An 18,135-nucleotide genomic window follows, 5' to 3' on the forward strand; every position below is an offset into this window, starting at 1 on the left:
GAGTGGCAGCTGCTGGCTGAGGGCCCAGCTCTGAAGGCAGCAGCACAGAAGTAAGGGTAGCAATACCATACCATGCCGTCCTTACTTCTGCACTGCTGCTGTCAGTGGCACTGCCTTCAGAGCTGCGCTCCTGGACAGCACCTGCTGCTCTCCAGCTCTGAAGGCAGCACCACTGCCAGTAGCAGCACAGAAGTAAGGGTAGAAATACCGCAACCCCCCCTACAATAACCTTGCGATGTCCCCACTAACCCCTTTTGGGTCAGGGCCCCTACAATTACAACACTGTGAAATTTCAGATTTAAATATCTGAAATAATGAAATTTATGATTTTTAAAATCCCATGACCGTGAAATTGACCAAAATGGACCATGAATTTGGTGAAGCCTTAGCTATAAGACAAGTACAAAATCCTGACTCTGAACTACTCTTTATTCAAATCCATTATGAATTATGTTACACCAACACAACTTTGCCAAATACCCAAATAATTACCTACCAAGAATACTCATATAAAGTTGGTATTGTCTGACTTATGTTGTGCCACTAAGTATGTCAGTTACAGAATGATGGATGTTTGGCAATGCATACTATTTCACATTGATGGTAGTGTGGTACAGGACAAAAAAATCCATAAAATGGAGACAAGGCAAAGGGGGTTAATTTAATTTCTAGTATAAGAGCTCATGATGAGCTGCTGTAACAGCTGTAAGTCATCAGTTCCAATGGAAATGAGCAGAACTGCTCCTGGACTTGGTAATTCACACCCACTATTCAAAAATGTAATTAGTCACCTATATAAAAGACTTAAAAAGAAAATCTCCAGACACCTTTCTCCTGTTTTGCCTTTTAGGCAAGGTACCTGCATAACAGTAGAAAAGTTTATTATAGTGCAACATACACAAATTTAAAAATTACCTACCTTTGAGGGCAGTGTGGGTTTTTTTGTGAATGGATCTGAGGTAAATGGATCATTCTTCACCTGTTTCTTAAAAAAATCCTCAGAGACAGAACTACGAAATGGGTCACTTTCTTTAAATGGATCCCCTCCAAATGGGTCTAGCAAAAAAGAGTTAAGGGATGTAAACAAAATGTACTGCTTTACAGGTAAAACACTAAACAATGTGCTATAGGGAACAATCATGCATTAGCAAGGAGTCAGAACAAATATGCCTTTATCTCAAACTTATTTATCAAATAATAAATGATTGATATATTTTACTCTAAAAAAGAAGAAAACTATTATGATTATTTTAAATTCCAATTAAATTGATGTTTTATGGAGTTTATATTACAGTTATGAACTACATTTAATAAAAGTGTATATACCTTAATAAACTTCTTCCTGAGCTCACCTCACACGCACACACATATTCTAGGCTCCCCAGTTTAAACTAAAAAACAAACACACACACACTCTCTCTCTCGGCTCCCCAGTTTAAACTGAATATCTGAAGTTTTGGAAGGCCAGCTCTATACTGGGCATATCTATATTTGGCTACAAATTATATCCCACCTGTCTCAAAGAAAAAGCTTTTACCTGTTGAAACAGGTGGTTGTTCTGAAAAAGGATCATTCTGGAATGGATCATCTAGGTAAAAAAAAAAAAAAAAAAAAGAAAAGTATCTTGTTTAGTCACCTACTTAGAGAATGTCTCCACTGCCCTATAGTTTGGATTAATGGGGTATGAACAGCAGGCACACCAAAGTGCTGCACTGCAACTCCCCTGTATAGATGTTGCGGGAGCAAACTTAAAAGAGTAAACTCTGGACCTTTAAGTTTGTACCCCGAGCATCCACACAGGGAAGTTACAGTGCAGCATTTCAGTGAGAATTGCTCTTCACACCCCTTAGTCCAAACTGCAGGGCACTGTAGACATACACTCAGTTAATAAGATTAGCACAGTTTGTAAAAATACATTTATAGTACAATATGGTCTTCTGGTTCTTATATTAGCCATCAGTTACTTACTGCCTTTGAAAGGGTCTGCTCCTTTAAAAGGATCAGATCTGAATGGATCTTCGGCCTGGAATGGGTCTGTATGCAATTCTTGTGTATTATTACTAAACAATAAAGCTTTATTCTTGAAGGGATCATCCTAGAATTAAGAAGAGAAATATTACAAAGATGTTATCAATATTAAAATGATTAATCATCCAGTTAGAATACTGATGCATCTTATTCCTGTTCAATGTTATTTTAAATTTAAGAAGCTCCTTATTGAAACCAGTCATGCCCTTTAAACTGAAGCAAATGTCATAAATACATTGCTTGAGGCTACACAGATCATCAATAACTGCATACAGCACACAAAAACGTGTTATTTCTGATTTTTCCATATTAATTTCTGAAATGCCTTCACGAACTTTCTAAAATTCCACCCATCTAGATTTTGCAAAAGCCCCAACTCCATGTAAAACATCTTAATTTCCAAGATAAATATATTTTTCCACAAATCTTTGGCTATTGATTGCTGTCTAGACTACAGTGGAGCAGGAACAATTATACCAAAACTGTTTCGAATAGATCTACCCCAGTCCATTTGACAAGCAAGAACAGGGATGGATTTCCTTCTAAAAACATGCTACCCTAGCCATGCTGGAAACGAACTCTCCTACACAGATGTAATCCATAGCATAGTTTTCAGGTTAACTATGGTTATTGCTAGCACAGTTGAAGCCAATGTTGCTAAACTAAAAAAAACAAGCCACAACCACAACACATGAACTGACAAAGTTGTGTCAATTCTTCATCATATGCATTTGTTTGTATGATATATTCTTATACCCTAGTCTTTGCCTATTTTGTGTCTTTTAGACTGTAAACCCTCTGGAGTAGGGATTGTCGCTTATGTTTGTACAGCACTCAGTACAATGGAGCTCCAATCCTGACTGATGCCTTTTGACCGTAATAAATGTTTACTAACAACAACAGACAAGGCCTTGGAGTTTACACAGCTAAAGGATCTCTCCTCAGTATAGAAGACACAAATGAAGAAGTCTAAAATTAAATTTTTTAACAGCAAAAGAAAAAATACAGAGGAGGCAGGAAGGATTAAGAAACAGAAAAGAAACAAATGCTTTACAAACTTTTCTATTTGAACATAGAGTTTTCTTCTAATAAGTGGTTCTCAGTCTTTACCAATAAAAGCCACATTCCAGAGACTTCCACTTGAAATTAAGTTTGACAATAACCATTCAAGCACAAAGACTGAGCAGCAAAGTATTAAAAAACAACAAGTCTGTGAGAACAACACTGTTCTGAGATAATCCCTTTCTTTCGCAAGTGTTTTCCTTTTGTTGCTTGAGCAGAGACAAAGTAATGCAAGGCAGAAAGGTACAGTACTTTCTGAATGCTTATTAGGCCAGTGTACTAAATATACTATATACAATATAGTGGTATTCTATAAGTATTTGCATGTTGTTAATGCTATCACATTTCACTTAAATGTTTATTTTGAAATAGATCAAAGTGCTTTGGATACCTAAAAACAGAAACACTATCTAGAAAGCTATTCTACTTTCACTTTTATATAACCAAGACTTCTAAAATAGCAAAATAAAATCTGATTTCTACAAAAAATAAAAACAAAACCAATAAATATGGAAAAATAAAATTTTCTTGAAACTCCCTGCAAACTGGGTATTTTGTAGACAGCGTTCATAACTTTTTAATTTTACAAAATATTTTAAATGACAATTATTTAAAAGAGCAAACAGGTTGTATTGCTGAAATGTGTAAGTGTACAACTCACATCCTACAGAAAAGCAGAAATCGTACATGACTGAAGGACTCCAAGAGAACAGCTGGACTGGAATTTAAAAGAAATTTTCCCCTGTTTTGCTCAGCCCAAAAGTCAGACAGGCAACACATTACAGTCTGGTCTACATTTAAAACTTTTACCTGCATAACTATGTCACATAGGAGTATGGGGTGGGGGTGGGGGGGGAAAAATCACAACCATAACCAATAGCTATGCCAGGAAAAGCTCTTGCGTTCATGCAGTTATACTGGCAACATTTCCTTTGGCCAATATAGCTTATTTAGTTTGAAGAACTGCTATAAGTTATACCAACAAAAAGACCTTTTTTGCTGGAATAAGTTGCATCTCCAGTAGGAGAGTTTGACAGTACAGCTATACCAGCAAAACTATTTCTAGAATAGATAAGACATAAGAATTAATCGTCACGAGAACTAAAATGTTCTAAGCCTATGGATGGAGGCTGCCATCTTGCAGAGATTACAGTGCCTTTTAAAGGTCACACAGTCAAGTAAATAAAAATCTTTTTACAATTTGAGTTTAGGTGCAAGTTACAAATCTAATGATTGTAAAATGTATTTTACACTGCATTGAATCATAAATCCACTTGTTACTTTAATTCAGTCTTTACCATAGCTCCAAAATTGCCTCTTTCTTTCTGTGCAATTCCTTCACTTATGTCCGCTAAATTCGTCATACTACCACCATGAATCCCATTCAGAGCTTCATTATTTTGTTCAATACTTTTACTGATTTCCTGGTGATTCTCTTGAAGTTGAGAAAGTTTACTTCTTGCCTAAATAATGAAAAATATTTCAGTATCATGCAGGATTAGACATACACTCATATGAGCAAGCAACTAGCTACTCTGAGAATGAAAACTAGTACTCATCGACAAATCTGAACATTGCATTCACTCTGGAATTTGGTTACTGCAGGGCTCGAGAGATATGGGAGTAATTCTGCATGAGGTTAAAAACAATTGTCAAAGTGTCATAGTATTGTCCTATTTTTTTTTTTTTTTTTTTTTTTTTTTTAACATGAACTGGCAATCAAACTACTAGTCTGCAGTCACAAACCCCTATGCAATTATAGCAGTCTATTTTTTTTCTGCAGGATTCACTTTGTAGGTGCAGTTCATCCCTTCCTAAACTACTGGGCTTTAAAAGAGGGAGAAAGATGTGTATAAGACTACAGAGAATACCTGATTAATTTCTTCCTGTGTTGATTTTAAAGATTTAATTATTGTTTCAAGTTGCACTTTTCCTGCTTGGATACTCTGTTCTAGCTGAGTCTCTTCTTGCTGGAGACGATTCAGCTCTGCTTTTGCTCTATTCAGATCATCTTCCTGTGATTTTAAATCTGATTCCTGAGACTGAATCTCCATTTTCAATGATGAAATCTGAAAAAGATTGCCATGCAGTGCCAACTTTAGAGTGCAAATTGAAATTAGAGTAACATTATTATTAATTGTGATAATTAATATTTCATTATATTCCAGATACTCAAGATAGTTAAGTCCCAGACAGACTGCAAAGAGCTGTAAAAGGATCTCTCAAAACTGGGTGACTGGGTAACAAAATGGCAGATTAAATTAAATGTTGATAAATGCAAAGTAATGAACATTGGATCCCAACTATACATAGAAAATGATGGGGTCTAAATCATAGGCACAGACTTCCCCTCTTTCCCCTGGGTGCTCAACACCCCCTCTGCCCCTGGCCCCGCCCCCACTCCACCCCTTCTATTAGGCCCCGCCCCTTCCCCAAAGTCCCTGCCCCAACTCCACCCCCTCCCTGCCAATATTCCAGCTCCTTCCCCAAATCCCTGCCCCGGCCCTGTATCTTCCCCGCCTCCTTCTCCTCTCTCCCCCCCCAGCGTGCTAATGCTGCCAAACAGCTGTTTGGTGGCGGCTGGGAGGTAGGCGGAGGAGTGGGGACGTGGCACGCTCGGGGCATAGGCGCCGACTCTGTGGGTGCTCTGGGGCTGGAGCACCCACGGGGAAAAATTGGTGGCCCCGCCCACAGCTCACCTCCGCCTCCTCCGTGAGCGCGCCGCTGCATCCTGCTTCTCCCCACTCCCTCCCAGCGCTTATGCCGCAAAACAGCTGATTCGCGCAAGCCTGGCAGGGAGGAGGGAGGAGGAATGCGGCCTGTGCCTCCTTTGCCTGTGACTTTTTTTTTTTTTTTTTAAATACATTGAATACATTTATTAAAAAGTGGTCAGCTTTCAGCAGAACCAAATTTATAAGGGTTATACCAATTTCCTGTTTCTTATGTACCCATATGACCAGTGTGACGGGATCCTCAGGGTGCATCCTGGGAATGTGGGACTGTTGTGCCTCCTTAACTCTCCATGCTGGGCTGTCTCTCACAATAGCTTGCTAGTGACAAGCAGCAAACCCCTCCAAGCACTGTTATCACTCAGCACAACTGCATGTGGAGTCCTTCACCCAGCTAGATTGCATGAATGTTCCCAGAGCCACTCATGAATCACACAGAATAAGGCACCAGCCAAATCTCCCTAGCTCCCCGCCTTGTACCTCAGGAATATACAGTCTTGCATTGCTCAAGACAAGCAGTGAAACTTTATTCATTGGTTCCCCACTTCATCAATGGGAAGTGGATATACACCAGCTTTTGTAAATCTGAGCAGATTTACCAAACACTTCAGGCAAACTCACTGGTAAAGATAAACAGTAAAACAAGTTTATTGATTACAAAAGATAGATTTTAAGTGATTATAAGTGGTAAGTCAGAGTTAGTTACCAAAAGAAAAGAAAATATAAGCATGCAGTCTAAACTCTCAACCTTACTAGATTGGGCAACATCTAGATTAAGCAGTTTCTCACCCCACTGGATATTGCAGTTCACACTTGATCTTAGCCATCACAAGTAAAAGAACAACAAAATAGCTGTATACACGCTAACACCTTACAGCAGCACCCAAGAACAATACAAATGACTAGGCAAAGAGTTAAATAAGCTACTAAGATGGAAATAAAGATCACAAGTGACTACTACATAAACTGATGGGAATGTGATAGGGAGGTGTGCACCATCAGTACCACCTTTAGGTTTTTGTTTTTAAACACTGTATCATTAAAAGATCACATGTTCACCTAAAGGACCCTAAACTTTATACATTAATGAGAGTTCATATTCTTCTGGAAGGGTCTCTTCTCCCAGAATATGGAGATAGAGTATGCTGGACTCCTCAGATAGCCAGATACTCTATTCAGATATTTCAAAAAAATAATCAATGCAACGTTATCAGCCAAAAATATATTGAATAGGCATATGATGACACTGCCTCAATGGAACAGCCAGCCTGTTTTAAGAAGAGAGAAAACTAATTTTTAAAGCAATTCCTACAGTGCACAGAACAAGGTAGTTACCCCTGGATTATCCACTTCCACAGACTGATGCCATCTCTGTGTTGATGACATCCCAATCCACTTCTCTATCACAATTTATACCCATCACCTGTGACTTTCTAACATCTCCTCTTGCAGATGGACTGCCACAACTCAAGCTCAACATGGCAAAAACTGATCTTCTCAACTTGTCTAATATTCTTCATTTGTCTACATCTTGGTCACTGCCTTGACTTCTCCTCCTCTTTGGCTCATAAGACCATAAGAACGGCCATATTGGGTTAGACCAAAGGTCCATCCTGCCCAGTATCCTGTCTACCGACAGTGACCAATGCCAGGTGCCCCAGAGGAAGTGAACCTAACAGGTAATGATCAAGTGATCTCTCTCCTGCCATCCATCTCCACCCTCTGACAATCAGAGACTAGGGACCCCATTCCTTACCCATCCTGGCTAATAGCCATTAATGGACTTAACCTCCATGAATTTATCTAGTTCTCTTTCAAACCTTATAGTCCTAGTCTTCACAACCTCCTCAGGCAAGGAGTTCCACAGGTTGACTGTGTGCTGTGTGAAGAACTTCCTTTTTATTTGTTTTAAATCTGCTGCCCATTAATTTCATTTGGTGGCCCCTAGTTCTTATATTACGGGAACAAGTAAATAACTTTTCCTTATTCACTTTCTCCACGCCACTCATCATATCCCCCCTTAGTCTCCTCTTTTCCAAGCTGAAAAGTCCTAGCTTCTTTAATCTCCCTTTTCCAAAACCCTAATCATTTCAGTTACCCTTCTCTGAACCTTTTCTAATGCCAGTATATCTTTTATGAGATGAGGAGACCACATCTGTACGCAATATTCAAGATGTGGGTGTACCATAGATTTATATAAAGGCCATAAGATATTCTCTGTCTTATTCTCTAGCCCTTTTTGAATGATTCCTAACATCCTGTTTGCTTTTTTGACTGCCGCTGCACACTGCATGGACATCTTTAGAGAATGATCCATGATGACTCCAAGATATCTTTCCTGATTAGTTGTAGCTAAATTAGCCCCCATCATATTGTATGTATAGTTGAGGTTATTTTTTCCAATGTGCATTTTCCGCCCAGCACCTTGTCTCAGCCACTCACCCTTCAGACTATCCAAAATGCTTCTGCTAAAATATTCATTCTCCGGATCACAGACTAGATCACTCGCCACTTTCAGTCTCTTCAATGGCTTCCTCTTGTCTTTGGGCTTTTCTACACAAACATTTAGCTTTCAGCAAGCTGGGGTGTGAAGCAACTCCCACTAGCCTGGCATGAATTAACTGTCCATGGGAACCCGTCTTCCAACAGTGGCTAGTGCCAGATACTTCAGAGAGAATGAACAGAACAGGGCTATTATAGTGATCCATATTCTGACATTCAGTCCCACCTGCTGGCAGTGAGAGTTTTAGGGACACCCAGAACATGGAGTTTTGTCCCTGACCATCTTGGCTAACAGCTTCCATGCACTGATCTAATTCTTTTTTTTAACCCAGTTATACTTTTGGCTTTCACAACACCCCCGGCAACGAGTTCCACAGGTTGATTGTGTGTTATGTGAAGAAGTACTTCCTTATGTTTGTATTAAACCTGCTGCCTATTAATTTCCTTGGGTGCCCCTGGTTCTTGTATTATGTGAAGGGGTGAATAATACTTCCTTATTCACTTTCTCCACACCATTCATGATTTTAAACACCTCTCTCATATCCTCCCTTCAGTCATCTCTTTTCCAAGCTGAACATTCCCATATGAGGAGAGATTAAAAAGCTGGAAGCTTCTCCATACCCCTAATCATTTTTGTTTCCTTTCTCTGTACTTTTTCCATTTCTAATATATATTTTTTGAGAAGGGGTGACCAGAATTGCACCCAGTTTTCAAGGTGTGGGCATATCATGGATTTATTAAGTGGCATTATGATATTTTCTGCCTTATTATCTATCCCCTGTGTAATGGTTCCTAACATTCTGTTAGCTCTTTAGTCTGTTGCTCGACATTGAGTGGATGTTTTCAGGGAACTATCCACAATGAGTCCAAGATCTCTTTCTTGAGTGGTAACAGCTAATTTAGAACCTATCATTTGAAATGTATAGTTGGGTTTATTTTTCAGAGTAACAGCTGTGTTAGTCTGTATCCGCAAAAAGAAGAACAGGAGTACTTGTGGCACCTTAGAGACTAACAAATTTATTAGAGCATAAGCTTTCGTGGACTACAGCCCACTTCTTCGGAGTCCACGAAAGCTTATGCTCTAATAAATTTGTTAGTCTCTAAGGTGCCACAAGTACTCCTGTTCTTCTTTTTTAGTTGGGTTTATGTTTTCCAATGTGCATTTCTTTGCGTTTATCAAAGTTGAAATTACTCTGCCATTTTCTTGCCCAGTCACCCCGTTTAGTGAGATCCCTTTGTCATTCTCTGCAGTCATCTTTGGGCATAACTATCTTGAGTAATTTTGTATCATCTGCAAACTTTGCCATTTCACTGTTTACCCCCTTTTTCCAGATCATTTATGAATATGTTGAACAGCACCGGTCCCAGTACAGATCCCTTCCCTCCCTTTGTTTCCTTCCTATCTTTTAACCAGTTAGTGATCATGAGAGGGCCTTCACTCTGATTCCAGGATTGCTTACTTTGCTTAAGAGCCTGCAGTGAGGGACCTTATTAAAGGCTTTCTGAAAATCCAAGCACACTATATCCACTGGATCACCCTTATCCATATGCTTGTTAACAGTGTGACGCTGACAGATCAGCTCAAATCAAAACCACAGGCCAATTCACTTATGTGTGGATATGAAAAAAATTTTAATGTTATTGTCTTCACATACTTGTTACCTGTAGTTTACTATCACATTACATTAAGCATACCTCGTATTTAATTAACCCTAGATCAAAAAGTTAGTGAGAATTTACTTGATGTGAAAATTGCATGAAAACTAATGAAAGGCTGTTTGGATTGTTGTAACTAAATGCACTGTGTATATCTTTGTAATTGGATTGCCCATCAAACAGGACTGGCACCTCGGAACTGTAATGAAGAAGCATGCTAACTTCAAAGCATGGATCATTATGTGCAACAATGGGAAATCCACAGACTCAGTCTGCATTTAGTCAACAAAGAAAAAGCCTATGCTATGATGGAGATTGCTTACCAGATTGCTTTCTGGGGGAAACCGCTATAAGAATGGATTTAGAGAATAATCAGGTATCTCTGAACTGCTTTGGATTAAAATGGGATGGAATACTGAACAAGTGGACAGAGATCCCCAGAACTACATTTGGAATGCCTGAGGAACTTTTGGAAATCTAGCAGATTACAACAACTCTGTTAACATTTTGGACTTACAAACTTGGAATCACCTGTTAATGTACTTAACCTCTCAATAACTCTCATCCTTTTTTCCTTAGCTAATAAACCTTTAGTTAGTTTACTAGAGAAATTGGCTTCAGCTTTGTTTCTGGTCAGATCCAGAGTACCAATTTGATCTGAGGTAAGTGACAAATTCTTTTGGATTAGGAGTAACCTAATGTGAGGTGATTTTTGGTTTTAATAAACTTTCATCACAAAGTCCAGTTTGTCTGGGTGGCAAGATTGGCGGAAAGCCTAAGAGGACTGTCTGTCTCTCCATGGTAAGGCTAATATAGTGATCAGGAGTTCACATTTGTTACTGGCTTCATGAAATCTAATAATAGAATATACCACCAGTTTGAGGTGTCTGCCCTGTTTTCTGACAGTCTGACCTGAGTTCAGCACTCGCAGCGGTGAGCCACTTAAGACAGTGTGACAGATGCCCTCTGAGAATTCTAATAGATTGATGAGGCATGACTCTTCTCCAACATATTCCATTCATCTACCTGTCTGAGAATACTGTGTTTTACTATAGTTACAACCAATTTGTTTGGTACTGAAGTTAGGCTTACCAGCCTGTAACTGCCAGGATTGCCTCTGAAGCCTTTTTAAAAAATAGACGGTACATTAACTACCTCCAGTCATCTGGTCCAGAAGCTGATTTAAGCAATATGTTACATACCACAGTTAGTAGTTCTGCAATTTCATGGTTGAGTTCCTTTAGAACTCTTGAGTGAATACTATCTGGGCCTGGCAACTTATTTCTGTTTATCAATTTAATTAAATTAATTTAATCAAAGCCACCTCTACTGACACCTCAATCTGGGACAGTTCCTCAGATTGGTCGCCTAAAAAGAATGGTTCAGGTGTGGGAATCTCCCTTACATCCTCTGCAGGGAAGACTGATGCAAAGAACTCAATTAGCATCTCTCATTCCCTTCAACTTCCCCTCCCTTTGCTCCATCCTACCCTTTCTCCTAATCCCTCCCTTTGAACCATTTTCCTCTCTCCTCTTAACTTTTTGTACCTTCTTCCATGCTGCTCCCCTATGTTGGAACTTCAACCCCACACATCTCTTTCGTGCACCAAAAAAGTAACTTCTCTTTACTGTATCCCTCCTCAAAACATATTTCTCTCCTGAAACACTGGTGTGATAATCTTTCATAAACATTGCCACTACCTGTACCACTGCCCAATGATGGTAGCTCCTGTGAGGAAGGAGCATGCTTTTCATGTACTGTATGGCGCTCAATAAATATTCATGACTGTTAGAAAAGCTATTCAAGTTAATAAAGCCCTTTTCTGCACCTGTGTATATTTGTATAGTATAGGTGATTAAGAGCAACATTAGCAGGCAAAACAAGAGTTATTTATTATATTGATAAACTGTTTTTCCCCCCAGTAAAAGATGCAATATGCATGATCACTTCCAGAATTAACACACACTCACCATCTGTGTTTCTTCCTCACATTTCTGCCTCACATCATTTAGCATATCTTTCAGTTTGGCTTTCTGCTGGTCCATTTCATCTAGGCGGTCTTGAGCATCTTGTTTCTGAGCTTCCAGCTCTTGCAAGTTACTTGTTTCTCTGTCTAAATCATTTTGCAGCTCCTGAAAAAAGTTCCACAACATTATAGACTACACTTAACCGATGTCTTGTGACAAGCGGTTAAGCTTAAAGAGACATACTGAAGTAGGCAAACCCCAAATTCAACCTGCCTGTGTTGCCTATAGAATTTCCCCCATTCAAAGGTTTCAGTGCTTTTTGTAAACAGATTAAAAAACAAAACAAACAAAAAACTGCCAGCACTTTAGCACTCATGAATAATCTTCTATAAGAAATCAATGTCCATGCGACGGGAGAAGAGTCTCAGAAGACAAGGATTTCAGCTATTCTAAGCCTATTATAAATGATTTTTAGAACATGAATTTCAGAATTTAGATGGGATATCTTCACAAAGTTGTTTAAACAGTATTAACGAAGCATTAACAAAGAGAAACATTTTCTATTATATTCAATACTATCTGCATTTTACACTAACCAGCATCAAAACAAAATATTTTCTACAGTGCACAGAAAAATGAAATCATTCCTCCAAGTTATTCTCCCAGTGCCAGAATAAATATACCCAGATGAATTCATAAAGGAAGTAGTGTGTGTGTGGGGGGGGGGGGGGGGGGGGCGGGGGGAACGAACTGTTCAAAACATGGATGGTGCTTCCTGTAGAATTTTAAAGAAATGTCATTAATAATAATCCAGAGTTTTTACCTGAACTTCATTGGTTTTCTGTCTAATTGAGTCCTCCTTTTCTCTAATGTCCTGCTCTAGTGAATACTTTTCTCTGTAGGGAAAACATTCACATGACTGATACAATTAAAATAAGACAATATTTTACAAAAAGTCAATTAAATGTTCTTTTGTAAACAATGCACAGATGAAAAAGCAATCCTACATTTGTGTCATACTTTCAAGAAGTAATTAAGAAATAGGCTTTTTCATATTTAAAGACTGATTTGCCCCACATTTCATGCACTAGGCTCCAAGTAACCTTCCAGGCACTGCTCCTGATCTCAGTGTAATCAGTGGGAGTTATTATTAACTTCAAAGACAGCCAGATAAGGCTCCTGAACTGTAGCATTCAAGAGACAATATAGGACCAATGGAAGTAATGATCACCAGTAACCAAAGCGAAGTAATACTGAAACTGTTCTACTAATCAGGGATTCAACTATTCCATTTAAATGAAAAGGAAGGTTTTAGTTTGTGCAAAATTTATTTTACTTACCTCAGAGTGACATTTCAGAATGAACTACTCTGGCTATAAATAAAAAAATACAGTGAACAATTGGGTTCAACTATATAAAAGGTGATGGGATCCTATTTTTGATCGTACCATATATACACACACACACTTTTTTTAAAAAACAAGAATCTATGGAACCAATAAATGTACTGCTCCCTAATGAACTGGACTAAGAAAGGTTTCCTCTTTTTTGGAGGGCACAGCGGTTAGAAAAACTGTTATGCAATTTGTTAAGAGCCATCATTAGTGAGGAAAATCCTCCATTTCACAGGTTCAGAATTCTTAACTTTAACAGTACACTATATTTACCTCTGCAGATGTGCAATCTCTTGACTAATATCATCGAGTTCTTTCACGCCTGTAAATTCTCCTGATCCGACAGAACTTGAACTATCCTGTAAGAAATCAAAATATTCCATTATAAAGCAAGCCAAATGAAGAACAGGAACGTATTCTGGGCAAAGATTGAAGACACAGGATCCACCCCTCACTTTACACTTGGCCAATGTACATGGCAGAGGGGCATTGCTGGCACATGATGGCATACATCACATTGGTAGATGTGCAGCTGAATGAGCCCCTGATGGTGTGGCTGATGTGATTAGTTCCTATGATGGTGTCCCTTAAATAGATATGTGGACAGGGTAGGCACCGGAGTTTGTTGCAGGGTTTGGTTCCTAGGTTGGTGTTTTTGTTGTGTGGTGTGTAGTTGCTGGTGAGTATTTGCTTCAGGTTGGGGGGGGGGGGGTGTCTGTAAATGAGGACTGGCCTGTTCCCCAAGGTCTGTGAGAGTGAGGGATCGTCCTTCAGGATAGGTTGTAGATCCTTGATGATGCGCTAGAGATGCCACTAGCCGTCACCTACAGTTCCCAACTAAAACCTCTCCAGCGCTTCATCAAGGATCTACAGTCCTCGCTTACAGACAGCCCAAGCCCCCCCCCAACCTGAAGCAAATACTCACCACACAACAAAAACACCGACCCAAGAACCAAATCCTGCAACAAACGCCGGAGTCTACTCTGTCCACATATCTATTCAAGGGACACCATCATAGGATCTAACCACATCAGCCACACCATCAGGGGCTCGTTCACCTGCACATCTACCAATGGGATATATGCCATCATGTGCCAGCAATGCCCCTCTGCCATGTACATTGGCCAAACCGGACAGTCTCTACACAAAAGAATAAATGGACACAAATTTGACATCAGGAATCATAACATTCAAAAACCAGTAGAACACTTCAATCTCCCTGGTCAGTCAATAACAGACCTAAAAGTAGCAATTCTTCAACAACAACAAAAAAAAAAAAACTTCAAAAACAGACTCCGATGTGAAACTGCAGACCTGGAATTAATTTGCAAACTGGACACCATCACACTAGGCCTGAATAAAGCCTGGGAGTGGTTGGGTGATTACAAAACCTAAACCTGATTTCCCCAATACAAAATTTCCCCCTACTGTTACTCACACCTTCTTGTCAACTGTCTGAAATGGGCCACTCTCATTACCACTTCAAAAGTTATTTTTCCTCCTTTGGTATCCTGCTGTCAATTGAATTAGACTGACCTCATACTTGGTAAGGCAACTCACATCTTTTCATGTATTTATACCTGCTCCTGTATTTTCCACTCCATGCATCTGATGAAGTGGGTTCTAGCCCACAAAAGCTTATGCCCAAATAAAATTGTTAGTCTCTAAGGTGCCACAAGGTGCACAAGGTTGTTTTTGCTGATACAGACTAACACAGTTACCACTCTGAAACCTGTACAAGCTATAGTGACAGGCATTCATCACCAAACACAGAGTATGCTGGAAGTTAAGGGGCCAGATTCAAAGGTTCTCTCTCACTTCTTAAGCAGGGAAATGCTCATTAAAATGATCACTGAGGAAGGACTTCAAGATTTGGCCTTAAGTATAATTAAAATCAGCATTTCTATTCCCCTGAAAAGTGACAGTATTTGAGAGAGAACTGTAAACCGAATCCTCTCAGCTTTCATTGTCTGTTTGACAATCAGGACATCTACAGTATTTAACTATATTTTTAAACAATACACTGCAAAAGGCTTCTTACTATTATGATGAAAAAAAATGGGCTTTTTTTCTTGTTAAGCACAAAATATGTGTTTTTTTTTTTTTTTTTTTTTTTAGCAGAAACTAGCAACTCAGAATGAAGGAATAGGGGACCTGAGTTCCCAACTTACATGATTTAACATCTTAAGACCCTACTTTGGGAAGATGAGGGATCCTTTGGCTTGTATGTTTAGTTGGGGTCAGGTAAGCATAAGGAAAACCTAGATACTAATTCTTAGATTTACTGGACAACAGCTCCCTGTTGTCTAACACTACTCATATTTTATAAGTACAAACAAACAATCACTAGAAACAGAATATGCATTTCAACTTGCTTGCAAATATATAGTTAAAAATATGAGCCGCCATGTTAGTCTCTTAGGGTATGTCTACACAGCGCGACAGCGCTTTAACGTGGCTGTGTAGTTGCGCTCCAGTGCTGGGAGAGAGCTCTAAGGCACTCTCCCAGCGCTGTAATAAAACCACCTCTGAGAGGGGAATAGCTCCCAGCACTGGAGTATTATCTACACTGCCACTTTACTGCGCTGAAACCTGCATCGCTCAGGGGGGTGTTTTTTCACACCCTTGAGCGAAGAAAGTTTCAGCGCTGTAAGTGGCAGTGTAGACAATGCCTTAGACAAATACAGCCCACTAATCAAAATGAACAAAAAGTTCATAAACTACACTCAGATAAGGTGCCATTTTTTTCATCAGATAAGGTGCCATTTTTTTATGCTACATTTAACTATAAACATAGTAAATCAAAAATATGAAGCAATGAATTAAAGAATGAGTGGGAAGTTTAAGGATCTTGCACCAGGGTATATTTATTGGCAGCAATTTAATGTAAGTTACGGACCTAGTAATTTAATATGCCAACATTGAGCTACCTGTCAAAACAAGTGCTTGAAAAATTAATGGATCTCAGATTGTTGAAGGAGCTCATACCACTGGCTAAACAGCCAGAAGCGGCAGGCTCACATTGTAATGACATCACCACACTGTTAGGTGTCATAGGACACTAGTGCTGAAGAAATGGGGAAAGACACAGAAATAAAGAACTCAAAGTTACAACTGGACTACACAAACAAAATTTGCATTCTTTGGAGTGTTCCAATTACTCACACGACGCATTTCTGTTAGCGCTGAGATCTCAGTTCCTACAGGGGTCAAGTAACCTGACAGAGTCTACAGAGAAAGGATATAGGAGAAATAGAAGAGCTTCAGAGAATGGCAACAAAAATGGTCACAGGCCTGGAAAGATTTCCATTTGGGGAGAGAATGAAAAGATTAAGACTATTTCATTTACAGACAAAATTATAAGAAGTGATATGACAAGTGCATTGTATGCATTGAACGAGGGCAATGTGAGTGTCAAGGAGGCCCATAGATGAAGGGTGAAATACATTTGAAATAGATAAAAGGAAATTCTCCCCCTACAATCCTGGAAACACACAATGAATGCTTTGACCACCTGTAGAACTCACTGCTACAAGCTATTGAGGTAAAAAGCATAGTAGGAGTTAGAAAAGAATTAGACATTTATGTGACTAATGTAGAGTATTATTAATTCAGCTAATTACACTAATATTAAAAAGGTATACGGGTTACCCTCATGCTTCAGGGAATAAACTGTTAATTGCCAGGAATTAGGAAGTCATTTCCCCCATTATGAGGATTTTATACTTTCAAGGGAAGCATCTAGTACTGCCACAGTCAGATCAATCATTGATCTAATCTGCTTTGGCAATTCCTATGTTATTTTCATTGTCTTGCCAGGTCCATCTATTTCATATTGCTTCTAATGTCAACTTCTCAAATTCCCTTATTTTCTTTAGTGATCTTCTAATTTCTTAAGACAAGACTTAACATTTTTCTGGTTTCTTCATCCCAGCTGTTTCTATGGGTAGGTCCACACTACCCGCCCGATTCGGCGGGTAGAGATCGATCTTCTGGGATCGATTTATCGCGTCCAGATGAGACGCGATAAATCGATCCCAGAAGCACTCCCCCATCGACTGCGGAACTCCTGCTCGCCGAGAGGAGGAAGCGCTGTCGACGGGGGAGCTTGCCTGCGCCGCGTGGACCCGCAGTAAGTAAACTTAGTTCGATCTAGGAAACGTCTACTTCAGCTACGCTATACTCGTAGCTGAAGTTGCGTTTCCTAGATCAATCCCCCGCCCCAGTATGGACTAGCCCTATGAGTTTTCTGTTAATCTTGTAGGACTTCTTCCTTTGTGGCATCTCTGCAAAATTCTTAATCTCAGACTTCATTCAGAGCTATAATTCACTTTTAGATTATTAGCTCTACAAGACCTTCAAATTCAGTATTCACTCCTCCTTTCTAAATTTGCTGAGTTTTTCCTCCTTTCTCTCTCACTCAGCACAGCCACTTCCTACATTTCAGGTCAACTCATTAGGAAGTCTCTCTCATTCAAACCAGTTAAAAAAGGGAAAGGTTCTCTAATAAGATTTCTTTTTTAAATATTTATTTAACTATTATGATGTAAGATGAGCATGCAGACAGAAAAATATACCCTATTTCAGAGCTCTTCTGAGCTGTACTATAATGTAAAAAAGTGAGCTGTTTATTTGATGCCTAGTCATTCATTAATGATTTCCTAGAGATGTGTGTCAGTCATATCTTCCTGACATCTTGTCCTCCTATAGCATCTGCGATGCTGACCTCTCCTCATACACCAAGAAAGATCCAGAGAAGTAGGAGGATCTCTTTTGGGATCCTTCTCTCATTTCCCA

The 18,135-nt window shown here is 39.3% G+C and overlaps 1 protein-coding gene across 4 annotated transcripts in view; it reads right to left on the bottom strand.

Annotated features, from left to right (window-relative positions):
- EPS15L1 (epidermal growth factor receptor pathway substrate 15 like 1) overlaps nt 1–18,135 on the bottom strand; it is a 78,571-nt gene that overhangs the window by 38,403 nt on the left and 22,033 nt on the right. For 3 of the 4 annotated variants that reach the window (XM_034755088.1, XM_034755091.1, XM_034755090.1), the window contains 9 exons: nt 16,504–16,566; nt 13,612–13,697; nt 12,768–12,840; nt 11,948–12,109; nt 4,962–5,159; nt 4,389–4,553; nt 1,969–2,095; nt 1,538–1,588; nt 920–1,056 (listed from right to left, as the gene is read on the bottom strand). In XM_034755088.1, the coding sequence (XP_034610979.1) occupies nt 920–1,056; nt 1,538–1,588; nt 1,969–2,095; nt 4,389–4,553; nt 4,962–5,159; nt 11,948–12,109; nt 12,768–12,840; nt 13,612–13,697; nt 16,504–16,566 (1,062 nt within the window). The remainder of the gene's footprint in view (nt 1–919; nt 1,057–1,537; nt 1,589–1,968; nt 2,096–4,388; nt 4,554–4,961; nt 5,160–11,947; nt 12,110–12,767; nt 12,841–13,611; nt 13,698–16,503; nt 16,567–18,135) is intronic. The other variant, XM_034755089.1, reaches the window with a different exon arrangement.

The sequence above is a fragment of the Trachemys scripta genome, chromosome 22 (genome assembly GCF_013100865.1).
Source record: "Trachemys scripta elegans isolate TJP31775 chromosome 22, CAS_Tse_1.0, whole genome shotgun sequence".
NCBI classification, from domain to species: domain Eukaryota; kingdom Metazoa; phylum Chordata; order Testudines; family Emydidae; genus Trachemys; species Trachemys scripta.